The 25305-nt window shown below is 46.7% G+C and overlaps 1 protein-coding gene across 1 annotated transcript; it reads left to right on the plus strand.

The window, feature by feature from the left end:
- The first annotated feature begins 1238 nt into the window (after positions 1 to 1238).
- LOC119385865 (uncharacterized) lies at positions 1239 to 19939 on the plus strand. The gene is made up of 7 exons (XM_037653234.2): positions 1239 to 1564; positions 2507 to 2713; positions 5236 to 5411; positions 12836 to 12914; positions 15837 to 16045; positions 16325 to 16576; positions 19583 to 19939. The coding sequence occupies exons 3-7, from the start codon at positions 5253 to 5255 to the stop codon at positions 19649 to 19651; spliced, it is 768 nt and encodes a 255-aa protein (XP_037509162.2). The 5' UTR covers positions 1239 to 1564; positions 2507 to 2713; positions 5236 to 5252; the 3' UTR covers positions 19652 to 19939.
- Positions 19940 to 25305: the final 5366 nt, after the last annotated feature.

The raw sequence follows: 25305 nt of genomic DNA on the forward strand, positions 1-25305 counted from the left end.
ACAATAAGGTTCTGCTCACGGGAGATCACAAAGCTAAGGTCTGCAGCCAACTGCGCACCAAGGTAAGTGCGCAAGGACAGGCCGAGCTCACCAGGTTGGAACGCGGCTCCGAGTGCCAGGGCGGTCCGGGGCTTTAGGACAACTACAATGTCGTCCGGGTGAAATTTCTGAAGAGGTTTCGGCCTCCATGCTGGTTTGGCTTGCCCCTTTTCCTTGCGCAAGGTAGGAGCTTGTGGCTTGGATAGCTGCTTGCCGGGAGCGGCTTGGGCGGTGGCCGCCGTCAGCTTGGCCTTTCGTCGCTGGGAGCGTCTCTCCACAAGACGGAACAGATTTTCATTGCGGATGGGCTCCACTGGTGTCAAATCTTGGTTCCCGGCAGGCGAAACGGTCGACCATGCCATTTCCTCTGGGTCGTAGCCGCGTTGAGCTGAAGAAGCGTCCATTTTGGCAGGAGCGTTGACTTCCCCGCTGCCGGACGCTAGCTGAGCCGCTGGACTCGGCGTTGGCGCCGCGAGGCGAGACGGAAAAGTCGCTCTAATTTGTTGATAAATCGGCCCACCTTGACAAATTAGATGTCTCCGTGATCCGGGTGACTTGCTGGGTCCAGAGGACACAAAATTTCTGCGGTCCGGTAGAAAGGTCCGTGGCTCCAGTCGAAAATTGACAGAGCCGATGTGCCTCGCATCCGTTCGCTACGCGCGCTCGTAGCGTCCCCCCTCAGTGGGAAGGACAGCATCGAAGGTCGGGCAGTCATCGTCGGTGGACTCGGATGACACCTCTTCGATGCCATCGTCAGCTGGGCATCATGCTCGGGCCTCACATGCAAACACGGTCACAACGGAAAAAAAAAGAACTCCGCAAGAAGAGACTGTGCCGACACAACAAGTGAAGCGAAGAAAGAAGACGCCGACGTTCGGTGACGCTGCGATCGCCCCCCCCCCCCTAGTTGATCACGATGGCGATGCCACTCAGGTTTTGGTTTCACTCCAGTGGTGCCCCGCTGCTTTACCACACTTTTGTGTAGCGGCAGCCGTCAGCATTTGTCCGAATTAAGCGGTGCGGAGCCGAATTCTGACAAATTAACAACGGTTTGGTCCCATAGATTAACATGCACTTTGGCCGGGACCACTAGAGCCGTCCAAATTATCCGAATTTCCGAATTAACGGGTGTCGAATTAACGAGCTTTTACTGTATCCACCAATGAACAGATAATAAGCACACAATAAACTGTGGCCACCAATGTTCCACTTCCTTTTGCAGAAGCACTGGCAGCATCCTCAAGACCTGCAGGCCCCACAAAATCTGCATCAACCAAGGATGCACCCCACCTAGCTGCAGCCGACAGCACCACAGGCAGCCAGGAGGATGAAGACAGTGGTGGTGGGCTCTTCAGCAAAGCAGCTGCAGGGCTGTCCTTTGCCGATTTGGCTAAACAGCAGCCGGGTACAGGTTTTGGCTTCCAAGGGCCGTCTCCCAAGAGTGGGCAGTCCCTTTTCTCTGGAGCAGGCACCAAGCTGTTCCAGTCAGCTACGGCCAGGCGCAAGTCTGAGGCTGAGGACGATGGTGAGTCCATATGGATGTGCCTATTCGATGTGCACTTTGAGTTGACGCACTTGCGAAATTCCTGTTTGTAGCCAATTAATGACTGACATGACACTGAACTGGTTGCATGTGTCTAAAATAAAAAGAGAAGGGTGACATGCATGATGAAGACACCTTCTTGGGCTGGCCTGTGCAGTGAAAACGTCTGAGGATTGTGGCTAGCGCAGCTCATTAGGGCTTGCTCGGAATGTCATGTGAGCACTGCGGCCCACAAAATGGCTCGTGATAAGCAGTCGTGGGAAGGTCGCTGCCAACATGTTTGTACTCGTGATCAAGTTGGTGACAACCTAAAAATTGTAAATAGGCCTTAGATATAAACTTTTGCTTTTTCCAACCACTACAAAATTTGCAGGCACCCCAGCCAATCACATTTACTGACTTCCGTGACATCAGGGGCCTTTGCTTCTTTAAAACAGTTAATTTTGCCATATAATGTTGCTAGTTTTAAGTTGAAGACATAAGCATTGTGGCAAATATTACAGGAGATCTCGATATTGGTTCTGAGCAGAAGATATCCTCGATAGAAACAACTAAGTTCTCTCTTCCAATGAGCATAGCATTTACATTAGCAGAGCAAAAAACGTTTTTTGGGTTCACTACAGCTGACCCAGCTCTCTTGCACAGCTGAAGGGCAGCTACACCATGGTTTTGTGGGTTTAGCATGCATTGAATTCTTTTAAGTTGGTACTGTGTGTAGTAGCTGTCAGTGTAGCCCGTGAAGTGCTAGAAATTTGTATGCAGTGCTTACAAGGTCAACTCTAAACATGTGGGGCCTGTTCAACGAAATCCCTAAAGTTCAGCAACTTCAGTCAAAACAGGCTTTCTGCTTGCATTTTTGCCAGAGTGAGACTTGACTGCATCATAAAGGTGTGTCAGCCTGATGGGTCTTCTTCACGGCTGCAGGTGCAGACGAGGTAGCCCCTAGCGTCGACATCCACTTTGAGCCTGTGGTGCCTTTACCAGACTTGGTGGAGCTGCGCACTGGTGAAGAAGATGAAGAACAGCTGTTTTGTCACCGGGCTAAGTTGTTTGTGTTTGACAGCCAGCTCAAGCAGTGGAAGGAGCGAGCCATAGGCGACATCAAGATTCTCAAGCACAAGACCCGACCCTGTAAGAGCCTTCCTTACATCGGTGAAAATCCATTGAACAGGGCATGTTCACTGGAGCCACCGTTTTGATAAGTAGACTTGTTTTCATCAAGGCAGCCTTGAGAAGTCCACTTTTCGAAATGTTGGCTCCAGTTACATTCTTTGTTAAACAAGTTTTTATTACATTGAGCTATATAAGGCATTCGCATTCATGAGGAAACTGCTCCTCTGTCCGCATCGGTAGTACAGTGGTTACGGGGCTCGGCTGCTGACCTGAAGGTCGCAGGTTCGATCCTGGCCGCGGCGGTCGCATTTCGATGGAGGCGAAATGCTAGAGGCCCGTGTACCGTGCTACGACAGTGCACGTTAAAAAACACCAGATGGTCAAAATTTCCAGAGCCCTCCGCTACGGTGTGCCTCATAATCATATCGAAGTTTTCGCACTTAAAACCCCAAATATTAGAAACTGCTCCTCTAACAAGATTTTTTGCATTTGTAAGAAAGTGTCACATTGGTGGGAATGTATATAATAAAAATTTGAATTCTAATTTACCAGAACTGTGAAATTTCATTACAGTTAAACCTCAATATAACATGACAAGCTGCCACAGCTTGTCATTGAAACCATGGGTGTTGCCCATAGTGGTGCAACGCTGATGCTATCATGTTCACCAAAATGGAGCACTTGCTCTCCACTCATTCCGATGAATATGAAACATTGGAAACCATCGCACATCAAAAACAAAAAAATCTGTGCTCCAAAATTGCATGAAAGCAAGGCGACAATCTGAATTTCGGCACCTGCACCGCCATGGTGGTCTAGTGGTTATGGCGCTCGATTGCTGACCTGAAGGTCGCGGGATCGAATCCCGGCTGCGGCGGCTGCATTTTCGATGGAGGTGAAAATGTTTGAGGCCCATGTTCTTAGCTTTAGGTGCACGTTTAAAGAACCCTAGGTGGTCGAAATTTCTGGAGCCCTCCACTACTGCGTCTCTCATAATCATAGCGTGGTTTTGGGACGTTAAACCCCAGATTAAAAAAAAAAAAATTCTGCACCTCCTTTTATGGTAGCCGCTTTTTTTTTGTAAGAATCGAGTAAGATTTGTTAAAGGCAATGCAAATTTCGTTGCCACTAAGCATTCAATCAAAAAAAGTCCTGTGTTGGTTTCATCACTGAACATACACATTTTATAGAGCTGACAGCAGTACAGAGCTGGTAGCTGCAAGCCGCTCCAAAAAATATTGGTCAGTTGCTCAAGGCTTGTTGCAGCTGTGCCCTTACCAAAAAAATTTTCAATTGTGGTAAGTGTGCCTGTTAGTTCAGATTGCTTTTGCTGGGAAATTATTTGATTCGCAGAGTCCAAAATAGCTTCTTTCAAGCTCAGGATCAGAGAGTGAGCTCTGCAGTGTCCCTAAAAAAGCAGTGACATTTCTCTCTTCTCTTTTTCCCTCGCTGATTGAGATCACTCGCAAGGTACCAGCCTTGTCAGTGGCATGCATTTCCTGAACGGATGTCGCCCGCAAGGAGGTGACAGGATGTCGCCGTCGTTTCCTGAAGGGATTAAGAGCTCTCGATTATCTTGGAAGAAATTTCTCCCAGAATAGCTGAGAGCTCATTGCGTTAACTGCTACCGCCTCTGCAGCTGCTCATGCTTGTTACTTGAAATGTAGCAATAAGAAAAAGTACCAAATCGTGTGCCAACGCACAGCATGTGCAGTGATTACAAAACTACTCTAATTTGATACAGTAGTGTGCAATATAGTGCATCAGGATTCCCACATGCAACACATCAGTCACATGTTCTCCCTCTCAGCCACTGCCAGAAAACACACTGCTCTGCTTCTGTTTCCGCTCTCTGTCGCGTGGCACACGATTTGAATATTGCGTTCACCATAAGTGCGTACAAGTCAACCATATGATAACAGGCGCCACCAGAAGTTTCACTTTATAGCCTTGGTCTTCCTCTGCTGTAGCAGTAAAATTCGTTGTATTGAAATAGAGGACAAACACAGTTCGTTATCTTAAAGTAAAAATGCATGGTGTTCTGTGATAGAGGCTTGCATGTAGTTTTACAGTTTCCTAACCACATAAAAGTGTATGTAGTCACCATTATGTTTATACTTGCTATTTTTTGATTGACCCAGGAAATACTGAAAACCACTAAAATCTTGCTTTTCTACTCAAACCACTGGGTACGAGCAGGGGTTGCCTGTTGCAGTTGTTCGAGGTTTTTTGTTTGGTTTGTTGGTGTCCCCTCTCCTCCAGAAAAAAAGAAAAGAGAAAAACCAAGTCTATTTGAAGTGGAATTAAGACAAACGCAGTTGTTTGCTCGTTGCATTATGGTTGAGCCTGCTCCAACAGTTCTTTGTCTGTGTGTTCATGTCGTCAAAATACCCCAAACCTGCAATGCAGTTGAAATGCTGGGTAACCTGCTGTAGCCAGTATTCAAGAGCAAATGTTGGATTTGGCACTTGTAGATGTTTAACATTAGTAATTGGCCCATTCTGCTGTCACACTGGCACATTTTGTTTTCTTGGTTTCAGGTTGTTTTCGTGTGGTCATGAGGAGAGACCAGGTGCACAAGGTTGCCTGCAACCACTCCATCACAGAGTTCACGAAATTGTCCCCACTGTCCACCTCTTCCAATTCGCTTACATGGAAAGCATTGGACTTCTCCGAAGGAAAGACATCTCCAGAAGCCTTTGCCGTCCGCTTCAAGGTCCGTAATTTCGTGCTTTATAAGCTTAATACAGTGAAACCTCGGTGATACGAATGTCACGGGACCACCAAAAATATTCGTATCATCCGAAATTCGTATCACCAGAACGCATGAAAAATTAGCGTGCGACAAAAGAAAGCTGGCGTACATTTTCATTTATTGTTTTTCGGAGCCGCAGCAACGTCAGGAAGAAGCCTGAATGATTCTCAGTTAAGTTTTTAGATACCGGCAATCATACCAGCACTTGTAAATATACGGCCCATACGCGCGTATTTAATTAATGAACCAGGTGCGTTGTGACCCGCGACAGCAGTAGCCCCTTCCAAATTTTAGTATGCTTTTTTGCATGACATCCGAGTACTGCAGCGAAAGTAACAAAAGAAGCGCTTTCACGCGATGGATCAAAGCCACAATATTACAGAACCACGCCCCTGTGTTATGATTTTGTTATCGCGGAGACGTTGGGGGTGTTTTTTTTTTTTTTTAGGAGATTTAAGGGGGGACGCGGCTTTCGTATCGCGCAAAATGGCAAAAAAATCGATTTTTTGAAAATCACATTTTCAGTTTCTGTAGCCCTTTTTCTATCTGATTCCAAAATATCTTCACTGAAAACCACCTAGAAGTGCTTTAAAAAATTTGTTGCACGTGCTGAGTTGGCGAAAATTATTGTGGAGATCGCAAAAAAACGGTGGTTTTCAAAAAAGTCTTGCTCCGCAACGGCACAACCGGGCGCCGCCATTTTGAGCTCGCCGTAAAGAGCATTTCTTCGTTTTCAAATTCCCCGCCTCAGCTGGCTCCTCCCTTTGAAAACAAGCGCACAAAAAGCAAATCTCTGAAGGTCGTTTCGAGGCCTCCGATTGGCCGCGTCCGCCATGTTGCTCCAGCACGCCTCGTCATTGGTCCGATGCTCGCTCAGAGGACAGCCGTCTGCTGCTTACGCGTCGCGATGTTACCTGATGTTACGACTGTCGAAAATCGCGCTACTTAGTGACGCGTTCACTCGTCCTGAGTGCACGGGTCGACGATAATTTAGAATATGATTACCCTGTAGTTTGACAGCCGCAAGCGGAAGCGCAGTCATCAGTGTACGATAGCGTGCCGCGCTCGTCGCGAACATCGCAGATGCGCGTCTCGGGTAGAAGTTCAGCTTGTCAGCACTTCGTACTCAGAGACGAATAACTTCGCGCTACTACTCTTTGTACTCGCGATCGAACATGACTTGCTTTGAAACATCGGGCACCGCGGCCACGCACACCGCGACCGAGCTTACTACTCGGAGTCGTGGCTAGGCCTAACTCCGCTCACGGCGCTGGTTTACGAGACGAATCCGAACTTTGCGGGCAAGGACATCGCGCTAGCGGACAAGCCGCACTGTGCTTCGTCACAAGCAGCAAATCGCATCGTCAGCTGGCTCCTCGAAAGTGCGGATGGACATTTTACGAATCGGCAGCGGACCTCCCGGCCAAGCTCGTCGCGCATTGACCGCTCGGAACAGCGGCTAGCAATTTGCGCGCGTCGGCGCCGCAAAATGCGAGACCAAGCACGTTATGTGCGCCGATGTTTCGTCGCCGCGGCTAGGAGCATTGTGCATTGTCACCGAATGCCGCCAGCCAGCATATCGTGCGCGGACTTCCCGCACCCCGCGGCCGAGTACATAGGCTTGAAAGAAAGCGCTGGTGACGCAATTTAGGCACGTTTGGATTCGTGCTTGGTGTCGCCGCTAGCTCTGATGAATTTTCGAAAATAACGAATGCCTCGCAAATTACCGTTTCCGCGACCGAGTGGATGATGAAACGCATCACAGGCGGGGTTTGCAAATGAGCGTGGCGTGTGTGAAGCAGGGAGTTGAATTTATATCTGACCATCTCGCGTTATTGAATAAACTGCTCAGATATTTGATCCCAGAAATGTTTGCAATAACTGTGCCAATTTTCATCAAAACCTACGAAGGAATAAGAAAGTTGGTACTGAATGCCACGTCCCCCACCTTAATTTTATTCAGAAGGTCACCGGAAAGAATGACCTCCGGTACGCATGCATTGTTTGTGATGAAGACAGTGATACTTCCCTCACTCTGAAGAAAGAACATACAGATTTATTCCACTGGCTAAAGAAGACTGTATAAATCATGTCAAAGAGAGGATGGGTACAGCTCTCCAACACATGTGTCAAGAAGCAAGAAGGATAGACTAGGAGGATGGGGCAGCCTGACTGAAGACCTGATTAAAAGACTGACTAGTTGTTATGGCATGGCTATCCGTGACAACATTGGCCTGACGCAGGACTTGATCAGAAGGCTCACCAGCTATTATGGCCTAGCACTGCGAAGCAACACGGACGTCGAAGATATGAAGAAAGCAGTGATGGCCACCTTTCATAATGTTTCATCGACAGATGCAGAACCTCATCAAGAGCTCTGTCCTTCCGGTGCCCGCAGCTGGTGCAGGCACCGTGCAGCAGAGGCAGAGGGGAAGCCACAACTTCCACACACGTATAACCTGCCCAACAAAGTTGTTGAAGCGTTGCGGCCAGTGTACCAACGCCTGTCTGACCCTCAACTGCAGGCTCGTTGCAGTGGCAACAAGACACAAAATGCCGCTGAAAGCCTTCACTCGGTGATTTGGTCACTAATTTCTAAGCAGCAGCATGCCTCCCACTTCACTGTGGAAGTAGCAGTCCATGAGGCAGTTGTGAGGTACAGTGCAGGCAACTTTCAAGCTTACACCAAGATTTGTGCTGCAATGGGTGTGCAACCTGGGGCCCTTACCCTCCACAGGGCTGCTAAAAAGACGCTCAGCGAGCAAGGAAGTCATCGCACATGCATGAAGTGAAAGGGCAGAGACGCAAAAGGTTGCCTCTACACAAGAACAAGGACTACAGTGCTGGTGCCTTCTAACAAATGTAAACAACTTCGAAAACTTTGATAGGCTTTTTCTCACAAGTGTGTTTTGGACATTGGGCATTGCTCGTGGAAAGAGTAGCACGGGAATGACTGGACCGATTTTGATTCTGTTTCTTTTTCCTGAATCCCTGAACACTGCTTGTGGGTATGACATTCAATTTCTTGTTTATGGCCCAGTTATTTTTCTAGATGATGATTTGTCCATGACACTGTTTCTGACAATGTGTGTCAGCAGCCATGATGATCTCTAAAAAAAAAAAGAGAATTTACTAAACAATTCTGAGAGTGTCATACCCTGTAGTCTTCTTTTGAGTAAAGATCAACACCATTTGCAGCTTCCTGGCATGTCTTGTTACAGCGCTAGGCTTTCCACAAGCAGACCATATAATTGGACCATGTAGCATGATGTAACTTGAGAACTACTCAAGGTATCATGATGAAACTGCATATTTCCCTATACAAGACACTTATTAGTATGCATGCCAAATTTCATTGCTCTAGGTCAACAAACAAAAAAGTTTTTTTTCAATGCCACCTCCCCCCTTAAGGCCGTGCCCGCACAAGTGCGAGCTCAACGGTCGCGCATGTTGACGTTGTGAGGCCTGACTCCTCCACCAAGACCGTCCTCGCCTTCTTTCGGTCCTCGTCCACCTTTTATAGGGTGTCTGATGCACGAGGCAGGCACGTGTAAACACAGTACAACGAGAGCAGCCCGCGTCGACACGTTAGAAAAAAAAAGTATGGCACTAATGTCATCTGTAATCTAAACGCGAAGGCACATGGAGGCACATAATAGCATCAAAGATTTGCGCACACAATCTCGGTGGCCGCGGCGTGTCTCTGAATGCTTTTTTCTGACCGTAAGAAAAGTGTTTTCCTTACACCGTGATTCTGATGATTTGGCGGTGCGGCGTGCATGCCCACGCTTGCGTTCCCGCGCTCGCACGTACTTGGCGCGTCTTCCGCGACAGCGCGGACAGCACCTCTTCGTAGCTGGGCGGTAGCGTGCGTTCGTATCAAACGTCGCTGAGTCAAAATCAGTTCGCAACAACCATACTCCATTACAGTGCAGGCCAATGGGCCTTGGCCGGGACCAACGAAAAATTCGTATCACCCCGAAATTCGTATGAGCTGTGATCGTATCACCGAGGTTTCACTGTAAGCCACTTGACTTTTTACTTTGTGACACTGATGACTTAGGAAGTTTACTGACAAGCCTTATATACAGTACATCCAATGCTTAAATTCAGGAATACGATCATTATGCGAGTAAATACGGCAGTTTTTCAGCTGGAAACATGACCCTTGGAGTAAAAGTATTGGATGTGCAACACTAGACACGGATGAGTGTGTTATTCATCTATGTCAAGTGTTGCGCAGCCATTATGATCCTTGGAACTGCGAACTACCGGCCATGGCAGTCCAGCATCTCTGGTTACTTTCAGCAGTCCAAAGTTTGTCAAGTAAATATAGTTCTTGTTCCTTCTGGCCTTTGGCACAACTGGGAGCATGTCCATGAAACTAGAAGCGAGAATGAAGCCTCCACAGAATGGTTTTTGTAATGAAGCACTGAATTTTGCTCTTCGCTCGATGATTGTTCCTCGTTAGAGCTGTGTGAATAGCAAAATTTTTGGTGCGAATCGAATTCAAATATTAAAGTTTGAGTGTGCATCGAATATTTCTTGAATATTTTTCGTATGCTTCCAAGCAAGATTACAGAAAAATGTTGTAGAGGATCCCTGAGCATATTCTTATAAGTTGGGAACATGAAACGGGGGTGCAGCAGCGGCGCCAATTGCTCCAATTTGATAAATTCCTTATTTTTGCGCCAAGCTGAGCCAAAACCGTAAAATTTGTTTAAATTGCGCCACGCTGCGCCGAAATGCCCGACCAGCTTCAAAATTTTCTCAGTTACGTAAATTTTAGCGAGAAATAGAGCCGCGTTGGTCATCTGCAGTGTCGGCATCATCATCCAATACAGATGCGCAGACCCTAACACCCCCCCCCCCCCCCCCCGCGAAAGAAAAGAATAAAGTCACAGTTTCACCGCAAGGGCAAAGCAATGAATGCGATAGCAACAAATTGTAGTGTTATACGAAGTGAGGCTGGCAGCTAACTCTTTTGTATCCGATCTCGCGTAACTACAGAACACTGGTGTAAGAGAATACGGCCGCTCCAGGGAGAGATGCTCTTTCCGCATAGTCACTTCGCGTTGAGAGCGCAGCACGTACAAGGGGTATACGAGCTGCCAGCTGATGGCTCCTGAGATAGTGCGCACGCCAGCGATTGCGACCGTGCCCTTAGTATCAAAGTCCAAAGTTGCTGCTCGAGCGACCCCCCCCCCCCCCTCCGCGTCCTTTCATGCTCATTCAAGACGGGTGCGGCGTTCCCTGTCTGCTTCGACGGAAGGCCTCTTGAGCGGGGTAATGTTGTCGCATGCGCCTTCTGAGCGACGGAAATGGGCCGGCTCGTTTGCTGTCTGCTTCGGCCGCGTTCGTCGCCCCCGCTCGAGCACTTTTACCCGCGGTAGAACATGCGGTGCGCGGGGGGATCTTATCAATTTGGACTTTACGCGAGATATGACGGCGACGGTAAAAACCCGCCGACTGTCCATATAATTCGCAATAATACGGCCGCTCCAGGGAAAGATGCTCTTTCTACACAGTGTCTTCACATTGAGAGCACAGAACGTAGCAGGATATACGAGCCGCCCGCTGATGGCTGCCAAGATAGCGTGCACGCCAGCGATCGTGACCGCACCCTTGGAATCAAAGTTCAGAGTTGCTGCTCAAGCGACAGCTCCCTCCCCCCTCATGTCTTTTCATGCTCGTTCAAGACGAGTGGGGCGTTTGCTCTCTGCTTCAATGGCAGGTCTCCCAAGTGGAGTGGTATATTATGGGCCCTCTGAGCGATGGAGATGGGCTGGCTCGTTTGATCTCTGCTTGAGCCGCGTTCGCCGCCCGCACTTGCGCGCTTTTACCCGCGGTAGAACATACTATGCATGGGAGGATGTTATCAATTTGTACTTTATGCGGGACATAACGGCAAAAACCCGTCCAGAGTGTCCATATAATTGCTATCGCAATAAAAAAGCACAACGGTTCTCAAATTTCTTGATGCTTGTTCTGTTGCGTGCAGAACACTTTTTAAGCCACTTTTGCCGCAGTACACTGGTGTCCTGCAGAAAAGTGCACTGAGATTTAGAACGCCGTGTAATTACAAGTACTAGTATGATCGCTGACGTCTAAAATATTATTGGCAATCATTTGGAGCTGCTGTGTATGGCATTTGTGCAGCCTTGAGAAACAATAGACAAAAGTGTACGCCAGTTTTCTTTTTTCGCCACCCCCACTTGCTCCTGCTTTACGAATCTTCCGAATTTCGAGGTTGCCAGGTTCGCAGGTCCACATTAGCATTTGCAGTGCCTGTCGAATTATTTGACAGGCCCTGCAAATGCTAATGTGGACCTAGGCATTGTTCGCACTGTGGGGTGGCTCAACACACTGCTTTTATTGAAATAGCAGTGTTCATGTGCACGAGTTAGCTGATGTTAAATGGTTTGTACATATTTTTGTTTTCTTTTCTAAAAGTAAGCCTTCTGCTAGTTATACTGCACCAAATTTGGGATTTCGTGCTAAAAAATTCAGGTTTTTATTAATATCCTGCTCCAAATTTGAATTTTTGTGCTCCAAAAGCAACATTTTGCTGCTCCAAAAATTGCTCCAAATCCTATTTCGCCTGTTGCAGCCCTGATGAAAGCATTTCCTTTCACTAGGTTGGTATTATAGAAGAGTGCTACAAAGTGTATCTGAGTTGTGTTATAAAGAAATAATGCAGAGGCCGAATGGTAGACCAAGTCGTCAGGGTACACGGAGCTCCATCTGGCCCTTGAAGCGGCACACAATCAAGGCGTATTCAGAAGTGATTTTAGAGACAGCAAAACTGGGTCACTCAAGGAAAGGAACAGCTAGCATAGTAAATTTCACTTTCCATAGGAGTGCATTGTGCTTGACTTTTTCTTTGTCATGTGATCATCAATGTGGGAGCATGCTATCGTTTTAAAATATCATTTAGAAGCACTGTGATTTGATTTTTAGCGAATGAAACATTATATTTGTTTTCCAGAAGTTCGAAAACTTCAAATAGTAGATCCTGATGCAAATCAAATAGCAAACATGGTTTATTTGAAATTTCGAATATTCGCATACCCCTAGTCTTCATATTTGTGTGTGCAATGACACTTGCAAATGGTGACTCCTTGCTAGCCCTGCTCTTTTTGTTTGTTTGTTTGTTTGCATATTGAGACTTTAAGAAGTACAGGCACCGCCTCTGTAGAAGGGCACCCCCGTGTTCGTAGTGGCTGTGCCTGTACACTCATGCAGTGTGCTAACTCGTGGGGAAAACATTGATTAAAAGATAAACATGTTGTTATATAACACGCTATGCATATCGCATTATTTGAAGCGACAATTACTTTATGCTTCATGTTTCTTTCTTGCTGTTCCTGATGCTGCCTCTATAGAATGCAGAAGCTATGAACAAGTTTGCCAAAGTGTTTGAAGAGTGCAGGCTAGCTGTTGTGGAAAGGGGAAGCCAACCTGGTAAGAACTTTTTCGTTTCTGCATTTTGTTTTAAAGCATTCAAAATGGCAATGTTAGTAGGTTTTAAACAAAGTTTATTTAATGAACTATCAGGTACATCACTGTGGTCGCTTTGAAAGTACTCCCCATTAGACGCAACGTCCTCATTCCGCCTCTTCTATTGCTGTAAAACCCTTTGAAGTACTCTTGTGTTAGGCGTTTCAGCAGTGTTGTCATATTCTTTTGAAACCTCCAGAGTGACAGTTCGTCCCCGGTACAGTTCGGTGGATAACATCTTTGTAGCAGGGGGGAGTTTTGAGGGCTCGTTTCTTTGTTTGACACAAGATCAGTGAGGTTGTGTCATGACACTACCATTAAGGTTGTGTCATCCTTAGTAGTAGTAGTAGTAGTACAGTAGGATCTCGGTGATACGAACCCGGCTGATACGAATTTGTAAAAGGCCCGGTCAAATTCTGTTGTGTCCAAAGGGCCAAAATTGGGATGTTCTGGACTCTTTTTTTTTCTGTGCCACGTGGGTGTTACGAACTTTGGTACCGAAGCCATCGAGTGATGGCCTTGAGAAGCGTGCTTCGGAAGTGTGCACACGGCCTGTGCACACACATTCAGAACTGTGGTTATCGCTTGCCACAACCGCTGTGGACGAACAGCGTTGCGGATGCTGCGGACAAAACCACGGCCGATGCAATCACAAATAACAACGAACGACATAGTTTTGAAGGCTTGTGCGCTGGTTGCGCACATGGATTGAAGACAGAAGTACCGTTTGCCGCAACTGGTGTGCACGAAAGTGCACTCGCTATCGACGCGGTCATCGATAGCAGCTATGCGCTCCGAAGGTACGCGGCTAATGCAGCCTTAGATTAAAGCCAATAAAGTCATAAAAAGGCACGAAAACCTTCGGCGTACCTGTCGTTCTTCGCTTGTGACTATGATAGAGCAGACTTCGGCACTTGGTTTTCATTCGGCATCACGCGAAGCTTTGACGCGTGTGTTTGTGGCAGCCAGCTTCTCCGTCCCTTATTGGTCCGTTTGCATGTTTCCCATAAAGACATACACGAGCTATTTCAACGGAAATAAATGCTGTGTGCGTGTATCCTGGCTTAAAAATGGATTTTGCTAGTTTTTTGGTGATACAAAATTTCGGGTGATACTAGTACGAATATTTTCGCTCCCCGTTGAATTTCGTATCACCGATATTCTACTGCAGTAGTATAAAACTTCGCTGCTCTTTGCTTGTGAAGTCCCAGAGGGTAGAGCCCTCAGTTCAGCGTCCCGTTTGCTGCTGCTGTCCGGGCGGCCCAGTCACTCAATCTTTACTAGTCGTCCAGGGCTGTGCTGGAAAGAGTGGCTTCCCACTGGGATGGATAGCGGTTGGGTATTCAGGGTTGGACGGCTGGTTTGGGGTATCCTCATGTGAAATGTTACAAGCTTGGGTATTCTCCGCAGAAAGGGCATCGGTCAGGGTATTGTGTTTGGTAAAAAGTGGCGGAGTGCAAGGTTGAGGAACGTATTAGTTTGTAGCTGGCCTCAAGGAGCAGCATCTGCATGGGTTAGTTTCACATGTGGTTGAGGAAAGGCCCTACAGATAGTCTGTAGTGCTGTAGTAGTATGTGTGTGTATGTGAGTGGTATCTTTTCCACCTTGTCTTGGTTGTGCTGGCCTTCTGCTGGTACCTGGAGGGTGAGGCCTCGGGCTGTCTCAAGAACACACTCATTTCTACTGAGAGACGCATGCCCAGGTGTTCAAACAAGGTGGACTAGTGGGATGTCTTGTTTTCGGTGGAAGATTTTTTGTGCACTCAAGGAGATACGGCTTTGTGCATAGTTTGGACATGCCTGCTGGGAGTTTGTGATATTTGTTAGCTTATCAGGGGGGTTGAGTGCTGACGGTAAGGACTGTGGCACACTCATCGGCTTCCATGCAATTGTTGGCATGTCTTGTTCCCGATAACACAGCATCACCCCTCCAGTTGGTCACCACTATGTCTTTTGCCTTGGGTTTGGGATAGCCTGCGGCATCCATATAGAAAATGTGCTGTTTGTGTCCATGTGGTCAGTGCAGTGCCTTTGCACATGCACTGTGAGTGCAAAGTGATCAGTGATGTTTCTGATTGCTGGTGCTAACGTTGGGTATCCTAAATGCCTGAAGCCATGCTTTCCAGTCTATGTATGCTGTAGTCATTGATCTGATTGACTTTCTGGGCTTCGATTAATTCGGTCACGGTGTTTCGTACTCCAAGCTGTAATAGGCTGCTGTTGAAGCATAGAGAGCGAGGCCTGTCACCATTTTCACTGCTGTGCATATGAGGATGTCTAACTATTCAGTTTGTTTTTGGATGGGTTGGCGGTAAGGCGCATGGTAAATGATGTGTTTGATTAAGGCGTGTATGATGCAAGTGACGTCTGATTCCTTTAGGCAGTGGTGGTGGTTGGTTTGCCTTCACATCGTACGGACTACCTGATTAATTTGCTTTTTCAGTAGTATCAGGGTGTATGTTGTTTCACATTGGCTTGGACATGTATACCCAGTGACCGTAACCTGTTTACTTTGTTAATGAATTCAGCTTCAACAGTGACCGTGATGTCAGGTGGTAGGTAATGTTTTTGTAATTTTTTTAGTATATAAGCAGTTCAGACTAATATTCGTGCATGTGAGTCCTTTTAAAGATGGTCCCACACAACAGGCACCATGACTGTTTTCAGCAGCAACAATGCAGCATTGGACGTACACACCCTCACTGTTTGTGCATAACAGCCTGGAAGGGAAATGTATAGAACACAAGCTAACACACATGACCCTATGGGATGGGAACTAAGTGGTCAAGAAACTTGGCTTGGCACAAAGGATTGTATCATTTAAGTTTTGCTGTTCTTGAAGCAGTGTTTCATGTGGCTTCACTCTCCTCTTTTACTGTTTGCACAGCTGGCTCTGAAAGAAATGGTGACTTGGAGCAAGAGCAAGTTGAAGACAGAACAAGGAAAGAGGAGGAGGAAGATATAGATGAAGAGGATGATGATGACGACGATGACGAATATGAGGATGATGACGATGATGATGAGCACGGGGAAGATATCATGTTTGAAAAGAGGATCACTCTGGCTGTGCAGAAACCAGGTGGAAATACTTACGTGGTGAGTTGTCTTGCCTATACAGCGAAGTTTCACCCATAAAATTGTAGGTGTGGTACTTGAAGGAATTTGGCAGGGCAGGGAGACATTGCAACTTACGACGCCGCAGCAACTTTTTGTCGTGCAAAGCTAAGCTGCCACATGAACTGTCTGTAGTAGTTGAACTTCATTGGTGCTGGAAAGAATTTTCTGTGGGTCATCACTCAACATTTTTACACCAATTGATCTCCAGCCTGAACATTTCTCTCTTTTGAGCCTTGCTTATTTACTGTTTGTGCCCAGCCCCTTGGGATGGGCAACCTGAAGATGGTGTATGACGACTCGTGCTTCGGGGCACGCATCCGGGTCACCGCTGATGATGGGTCACTGCTGTGCGACACCATTGTGGCAGTGCAAACGTGCCTACGCACAGAGCGCCTCCATGCCTTCTGGTCTGCTGTGGATATGTCGATTGAACCCAATGTTCGTCGCCACTTCCAGGCCACCTTCAGCTCCCCACAGGCCATCGCAGAATTCAACCGAATCTTCACTGAGGTGGGTTTGCTGCAAGTTCAAGGTCATGATTGGCATAACAGTTCCCGCTAGTGTTCAACCTTTTCTCATTGTTCTTCTTTGTCACCTTGTAATGCCACTTAGAGGAACGAATTCAGCTTAAATGCTGTACATTTCACAGTGCTGCTTTAGAGAAAAAAAATGCGGCAGATCCCACGCACAGTGGGAATCGATGTAATGCGAAGCAGCCAGCAAAGAGCTGCATACACCGCCTTGTTTGTCTTTGAGCCAAATGAAATCATTCATGCCATGGAATCTAGTTTACCCTATATCACATGTTTGCCGTGCACGCGTGCATGCACAATCCGGTATATACCATGACAATGAAATGTGTATTCTGGTATATACAATACACGACCTGTCATTTATGTTCGTCACGTACTCGTGTGATGCCGTACCAATTTTGGTATATATCCAGGGCCCGTATTCCCAAAAGGCGACAATAGCAAAAGTATCGCCTTTGGTGCGCGCTGATTGGCTATTGAGCAAACCGGAAAAGTTAGGGCGCCATCTGGTAATTCCGCCGACGTCAATTTTGCGTCATGGTGCTCGATGGTGCTCTCGACATATTTGCAATAAACGAAGGCACCGTTAACCGTCGGTTCGTGGTGAAGTCTAGGATTTCAGTGACGTAGGCGGTAGCTTCTAGTATTCAATCCTCGGTGGATATACGCAGCATTTTTTACGCTGAAGCTTTCATCGAACATTACCTTGGGGTGTTATCAGCACTCGTTCTTTGCCAGCGCGTGTTTTTTCGTGGTTTGAACGTCCCAGGAGCATGAACCGCGCGTTGCTCGTGTGGCTTATCGCGAGCCGGCAACATGTTGAGATCTTGAGACGATGTCGCTGCGGCGGCACGCTACAGCTGAACTCTCCGAGTACGCCGTGTTAAACTCTCAACGAAAATACGTTTCACGCAAAGTTGCATTCTTTAAATATTATACTGTGCATTAAATAATCGAACAAAAAAACGTTGAAAGCACTTTCAACACGTCTTACACTTCAAGTAGCCACAGCCAAGCCGGCCAAGCCTGGCCACTGCGTAGAAGCAGCAGCACACGCTCGAAAACGCCGCACTCGGGTTGCTCTGCACTCGTACGGTGCGCTCACTCCCGTGTTGTGAGACATTCGAACTACCAACGGCCACTTGCAACAATGACGTCACAGACAAGTCTTTTTTTTACTTATTGAACGCATCAAATTCTACGTCACCAAACGCGATACTATCGCCTTTTGCGATCGTTTGAGAATACGGGCCCAGTTAACAAAACGGCCGGAAGCGCACCATGACAGTGTCACATAAATCATACTGTACATGATATGCATATCATGGTTTTCGTGTTACCACCTGTCACTTATGTTCGCCATACAGTCACATCGCGCAAAACCAATTTTGGTGTATATCAAGCAAGCGAAACGGCCGCGAATGCATCATGAGCGTGGCATGTAAATCATGTCGTACATGACTTGTATGTCATGATTTTCTTGTTACCACTTGTCATTTACGTTCGTCATACAGTAGCGTCGCGCAATACCAATTTTGGGTGTATCAAGCTAGCGAAGTGGCCGCGAATGCATCATGAGCGTGGCATGTAAATCATGACATACATGTCATGGTTTTCATGTTACCAACTGTTATTCATGTTCTTCATACAGTCACATCACGCAATACCAGTTTTGGTGTATATCAACACAGCGAAACGGCCGCGAGCGCACCATGAGCGTGGCATGTAAATCATGTCGTACATAACTTGCATGTCATGATTTTCATGTTTCCACCTCTTATTTACGTCCGTCATAGTCGTGTCGCGCAATACCAATTTTGGTGTATATCAAGCAAGCGAAACGGCCGCGAATGCACCATGAGTGTGCCATGTAAACCATGACATACATGACATGCATGTCACGATTTTCATGTTACCACCTGTCATTCATGTTCTTCATACAGTCACATCACACATTACCAATCTTGGTGTATATCAATTTAGTGAAGCGGCCGCGAATGCGCCATGAGCGTGGTATGTAAACCATGTTGTACATGACATGAATGTCACGATTGTCATGTTATCACATGTCAGTTATGTTCCTCATACAGAAATGCCTCGTCATACCAGTTTTCGTATATATCCATTCATTTAAACGGCCGCGAGCGCCCCGAAACCATGTCATGTAAATCATGCTGCACATGACATGCGTGTCATGATTTGCACGTTAGGACCTGTCATTATGTTCATCGTGAGCTCTTGTCACGCCATACCAATTTTGGTATATATGAAATTAACGGAACGGCAGCAAGAGCTCCAAGGCCATGGAATGTAGGTCATGCTGTTCATGACATGCATATCATGATTTTCATGTTATGACCTGTCATTTATGTCCGTAATGAGGTCATGTTATGCCACACCAATTTTGGTGTACATCCGATTTACGAAACGGCCAGGAGAGCACAAAGTCGTAGGCGGCTGGACAGACAGACAGACAGACAGATACGCTCAAATTCGCAGAAGTTCGCTAAGAAATGCTTCGCATTTAAAAATGAACTTATTAGTAGGCTTGTACAAATATTCGAGCACTTTGAATATTCAAATTAATATTACAGCATTTGAAACGAATGAATAGACGTAGTTTACTTCATGTAACATACCTAAAAATGTGGTTTCAATGCAGCGTACGTTTACTATGTCGTGAAATTGCCTATTAGAGGAAATCTGCACTGCCACAAAGCCACACTTCAAGGGTGTACATACCACCTGACTTTTTTTTTTAAGTTTAAAACCATGCTACACGCTATTACTCTGTAGGTGGTACAAAACGATCCATTTTTCTAGTGTAGTATATAGTAACAATCGAAAGTATATCTTAGCAAGACTTTTGATTTATAACGATACGGGAATATTATGTCTAGTCTGCACACACAACGTCCACAGTACACAATATCTGCCTTGCATACGGCTTATGAAAATGAATTTCTTAAACTTTCTTTTCCAGGCCAAGGACCTGGCAGTCAACAGCTCAATTGTCGAAACCATCGATGAGCCTCCCAGTCATCCAAAGTGAGATGGTCTACAAGAAGCCGATTCTGCCATTCTTTTCATCTTATTCTAACTTATGTTTGATTGACGGACATGTTGGTTACACATTTCAGTGGTGGTATACAACGCAAGCTGTGTAATTCTGACGACAAATGCACAGTTCGCATGGCAGCAAGAATCAGCATTTTAGGGCAATTCTTTTATGCAAAGTGTTTCAAGTGCAGTTGTTAAAAATGTAAATGTAAATAAGGAAATGTGAGCAGGATCATTGTATTGCAGATGCCGAAATAAAACCTGCTTGTTTTTCACGGTACATTATGCTTGTGTTAAGTGAATGGGCAATTGCAATGTTGTGCATTGAGGCATCGCGAGCCTAGTAAAGTTCACGTTAGCATGTGTGTCTGCCATGAGCATCATCTTGAAATGATGCAGCAAAGTACCAATACTAGTGCACACGGGCACGAAAGTAGCACGAAGTGACTCTACAGGTTCAAGTGTCAAAATCACTACAAGTGCTGGCAGGTGTGTGTGGCTCGCGTTAACAGGTACTGAAGAGTCTTCTCTGCGTACAAGTCCTTACGATACTTTCACACTGCCACTCACCCAAGCCAATGTACAGAGTGATTCTGTATGAGGGCCGAGGCTGGACTGTATAATTACTGACTCAGCAGCTGTTCAGTTGAGTACAAAAATGAGTGAGTGAAATAACTTTATTTGGAATCCCGCGATTGAAAGGCCTGGACCAGCCCTCGTAACCATGCAATCATTTTATTGCTTGGTTACAAGGGCAGATAGCCAGCACAAGCTAGTTTAGGCATTTTGCAAAGTAACTGTACTAGTACACCGCACTCAGGCTATGGCCATTTTTAATGTTCTAGTGTATATTTTGTTTTGGTCATAGCTTTGTATGATAGCGTGTGTGTCCTGCTGCGAGATTTCTTTTTTCCACTCTTAGCTTGGAAAATGGTTTTAATGTTGAGCGAAAAAGTGATTCTGAGACTCCATAGAATGCTTTGCATCGCACTTCCAACCACCAAGAATAGGCATAGGTATATCTGTAGCTTTCTGGGTAAATCTGCCCTAAACCATCGGTAGAATCTAAACTAGAGGCTGTGGGTGATTTAGGTTCCCGGGCATGCCGAAAACACAGGGTAATGAGGCTGCACATGCCTTGGGGAGTGCGGTCACTGCCAGCTCCTCCAAAGGCAATGGAGAGCACCACCCATCATCTGTGTGGCACAGAACGCTGCCTTCACAGCAATCCTTGCAGCACATATGCAACCACGCATCGACCTTGACTAGGAGCGATGTCAGTAAGACCCATCAGGAGAAACTCACTGGAGAAATGCATCTGCAGAAATGGCGCACGCATTCGAATCAAGAATGTGAGTATAATACCGATGATGTGCCAGACTCAGTGTCAATGCCTCAGTGGTAGACCGGAATTACTTAAGCAACACACAGATGTTCTCACTGTGTAATGCGGAAACGGCACCTGACCTTCAACACCTGCTCATTACCCAGGCTACAAGAGGCGTAATGCGGGTGCAGTGCGCTCTTTGGAAGAGCAGGTGATACGGCCATGCTGCTGCGACGGCTCGCGCCTCACTCGATAGGGTCGCTGTGATCGTACAGTTAAACCTCTATCCTATAACGAAGTATCTCATTTTTGATAGCTTGATTATACTGAACACCATGTATTTTCAGCCTCAATATCAGAAGCTTATTTAGCTGCAATTTCGATATAGCAAAGTTCCACTGCAACCGCAGAGGAAGACCATGTAGGGCCATAAATTGCAATTTCTGCTAATGCCAGTGGTCATAAGGTTGTCTTTAACAGTTGTGTTTAACGAGGTTTTTCTGAACGCATTTTTCGAATGCGACAGCGGCCACCGAAACGAAGATGATTAGTGATTCTTGAAGGACGAAAATGAAGTTTGGGCTGGTGCGTTGTAACTGTGTCTCCACTGAGGACACCTCAGCCGAAACATTCACAGGGATATTGAGAGTAGCAGCATCTTTTTTGCGGCGACTGAGGGCAAAGGGCACGCCTCATTGCTCTCGTCGTCTCTGCAACGGCGGAGAGGGAGATCATGTGGCTAATGCAAGAAACGGCCTAAGAATAAATACGAGCTCCGCCCTCAGAGCTGCAAAGCGCCTGCCGTACCAATAATGTTTATATAATATCAGCTAACATTGTCATTTCAAAGAAAGCCTTACCTATATCTATGGGTCATTTTTGAAGAGCATTTGGCGTTGGGACTCGAGGAACGTGTTGATTAATCGCAAGGGGCGTGAAAATATTACGAGTACCATTTAGCAAAGTCACAAAACTGTACCTTGTGAAATACAAAAAGCTGCTATTCTCTACACACTGGTTTGATGCCTGGCAACGTATAGCTCCATGCGACGAGAGGAGAATCGCCCGCATTGACTTGTGACAGCCAATCCTCATGGTCGATCAGAGGTTTTCATCATTTATCCTCGGCCGGAGAGCTGACTTGCTCATTAGGCAAAAAAAAATTCACCGACTATTACTGCACTGCCTAATGCGAATTCTGAGCGCATCTGTTTGTGTGTCTTGGTTTTCCGATATGTTGAGGCGCGACTGCCTCGCTAACCTAGAGACCGCGGAAGGCAGCGCGTGGGCGCGTTCCACAACAACCGCCGCAGACAAGCCTTCGTTCATGCAGCGCTTTATTTCCGTATATGGTATCGGTGGACGCCCTCGCCGCATATTTTAGTGATGACGTCATCGGCGACCGCACGACGGCGCGCACTTCTGTGGCGGAACCTTTCGTCTCGCCACTGTCGTTCCCTCCTCGCTATCGCTGTCTTTCATCCCCCGCTGCACTCCGCGTTTCGCTCTCTTTCGTCCGCTTTCGCTCTGCCGGTTACGACGACGCGGCTCAAACGCAGGAACGGGCGCCTAAGAGCTGCGCTCAACTTGTTTATTATGGGCGAACTTGTGCCCGGAAGATTAGATGCGAAAGGGAGAGAAACAACTTCAATTATCCCATTTCAAGGGAAAGGGGCTGCGAGAAGGCGAGGGATCCTACTCGCGGTAGGCCTCGTCTACCACCCCAGCCTACCTCCTGAAGTGCGGGGTTGTAGCTGCGCATGGCAGCCTCCCACAGCTCCTGACTACATAAATGTTTACGAAGACTCGGGGGAGGGGAGAAGCCAATAATCACCCTCCAGCATTTACCTCTGAAGAAATATTGCTTACATACCACAACATTTGCGGGCATTACCGCCTAGGTCGCCAAACCCTCCCACCTTTACTGCGTCGGTCCTCTTGCAGGTGCGAGGTTCCATGGCATAAACTACAAACCCGCACTTTTCTCTCCCCTGCCTTACGCCACAAAATTTACCCGGGAATATACCCTGATTCAGACTGCAAGGTTTGTTCTGTGAGGAGAGCGTACCGAAACCACATTGTGTGGCAGTGTAAAAAGTTTGACGCAAAATCTAGGAGTCCGCTAGAGCGTTCCACACACAAAGTAGTGCAGTGTCGTGTAGTTCCTTGAACGTGTGGCACACCCACAATGGGGGATTGGCCAACAACCGGGTAGTTTTAAAAGACGTAAAGAAAATGATTTAAGAATAGAACAATATATTATAATAAAATACAAAGTGTCCCTTCGACCAACGCACGCCTTCTCCCTAGCCTCGCAGGTCAACCCACTTTATCGTGCCTGTGCGCGAGAGGCATGCGTTGCGCTGTCACAAGAAGCGCGAGCAGCCACGGGACATCGCAGACGCTGACACAGCGGCGTTCGCTCTCTTTCGTCCTCGTTCGTTCTCTCGGTTACGACGGCGACGCCGCTCAACGCAGGAATGGGCGCCTAAGAGCTGCACTATAAAAAAAATTGTTTTTATAGGACGATGACCATCGTGTGCGGGCTGCTATCGAAAGGTGTGCAGGTCGCGTGTTTGAGACCCTTGGTATATCGTCTATAGTTCGTATTTCGCGTCGCATGCCGGGCAGGAACACCCGATTCGGTGTGTGTGTGTGTGTGTGTGTGGTTTTTTTTTTTTTTTTTTTTTTTTTTTTTTTTTTTTTTTTTTTTTTTGCCGCTAGGTTTCGCGTAACAAGCATGAGTAGCCGTAGATGCGGGAGTAGCGAACGCAGCGAGCTCTGCAGCAAGTGATCGTACCTGTCACCGATAAGACAGACACGATAAGACTTTCTTCGGCTGTGGAATACGGACTACCAACCGCATCGACCCTGACATCACGCCCAGAGAAGAACTTAAGCTGCTGCTTTCACCGACCTTCCTTCAGTGGACACGGGAACAGCATCACGTCAAGTTTTCCTAATCTACTGTTCAACATGCAGGTGTGTAAACCATTACCGCTATTTGCTAGGAAATCAGATGACGCCTTTCTGCTAGTGTTCCCGTGTCCACAAACGCTATGGGAAATTGTATTAGACTGTTTTTCAGTGACATTGCTTTTGTTACGCTCTGGTGACATCGAAACAAATCCGGGACCAACTACGCGCTCAGAAAATCTATTAGATATCGAATCTCTGCCTGAAAACCCAACCGAGCAAATGCCTGTTCTTTTTAAATTGATCAAGGATATTCATACACGATCATTACAAAGTGCGAAGGTTCAGAACGAATTAGCAGCTGATATGAAGTCAATTAAGTGTGGCCAGAAGAACATAGAGGCAAAGATTATCGCCGTACAAAAGCGCCTCGACGACCTCGAGCAAAAATCTGAAGTCCTCGAGAAAGTTAATGGAGAGCTATCTGAAGTGCATGCTTCGGTCAACAACCTCGAAGCACGCAATTTTTCACTTCAGTCACGACTCGATGACTTGGAAGATCGCTCACGGCGAAACAATCTTCTCTTCTATGGTTTTCCCGATTCCAAAGAAACATGGCAGGAAACAGAGGCCAAACTGACCTCTGAAATAAAGTCAGTTTTAGGTACCTTCACAGGCAGCACGATTGAGAGGGCACACAGGCTAGGTTCCTTTGCTCCTACCAAGTGCCGCCCGATAATTGTCAAGCTGACTGACTTCAAATCTAAAGAGCAACTTTTTTCGCTCCGAGGCCAATTAAAGCAAAGAAACATCGGTGTATCGGAAGATTTCTCAGCATCTACCCGCCTGGCGCGCAAAAAGCTAACTGAATTTCGTACCAACCAGCCTAATCCTGCATCCCTTAAACTTCGCTACAATAAGATGCTAGGTAACGGCAAGTGTTATATCTACAATACTAACCTTGGCATCGTCGAAGAATCGCAATCACAAACTTCTTATGCAGGCCACGCTCGACACCAGCCTACAAACAGTTCACAATAGGGAAGCAAGAGGGGAGATGGTCTATTACCTGCTTCTCCAGCTAAGCTATCCTTCCTTTATTCCAACACAAGAAGCATTACTAACAAGTCTGACTCCTTATCATCCGCGATAGATTCGTGCGGCGCTCATGTAATTGCACTTACTGAAACGTGGCTTTCTTCAAATACGCATGACAATGAATTGTTTGATAATGCGCAAAACTTTACTATTTATCGCTGCGATCGCACAGTGCGCCGAGGGGGAGGCGTGCTCTTAGCTATATCAAAATGCCTTCCATCGTCATGCATACAGATTAATCACGACATTGAAATAGTATGGGTTCTGCTAACAATTCGTCACTTAAAAATTATTCTAGGGGTATG

This window comes from Rhipicephalus sanguineus, chromosome 3 (assembly GCF_013339695.2).
Source record: "Rhipicephalus sanguineus isolate Rsan-2018 chromosome 3, BIME_Rsan_1.4, whole genome shotgun sequence".
NCBI classification, from domain to species: Eukaryota; Metazoa; Arthropoda; class Arachnida; order Ixodida; family Ixodidae; genus Rhipicephalus; species Rhipicephalus sanguineus.

Excerpts from the sequence above, each read along its gene's own strand:
- LOC119385865 (XM_037653234.2), top strand. The coding sequence starts at position 5,253 with ATGAGGAGAGACCAGGTGCACAAGGTTGCCTGCAACCACTCCATCACA. Across the intron at positions 5,412-12,835 it reads CCTTTGCCGTCCGCTTCAAG|AATGCAGAAGCTATGAACAA; the intron begins GTCCGTAATTTC and ends CTGCCTCTATAG. Across the intron at positions 16,046-16,324 it reads CAGGTGGAAATACTTACGTG|CCCCTTGGGATGGGCAACCT; the intron begins GTGAGTTGTCTT and ends GTTTGTGCCCAG.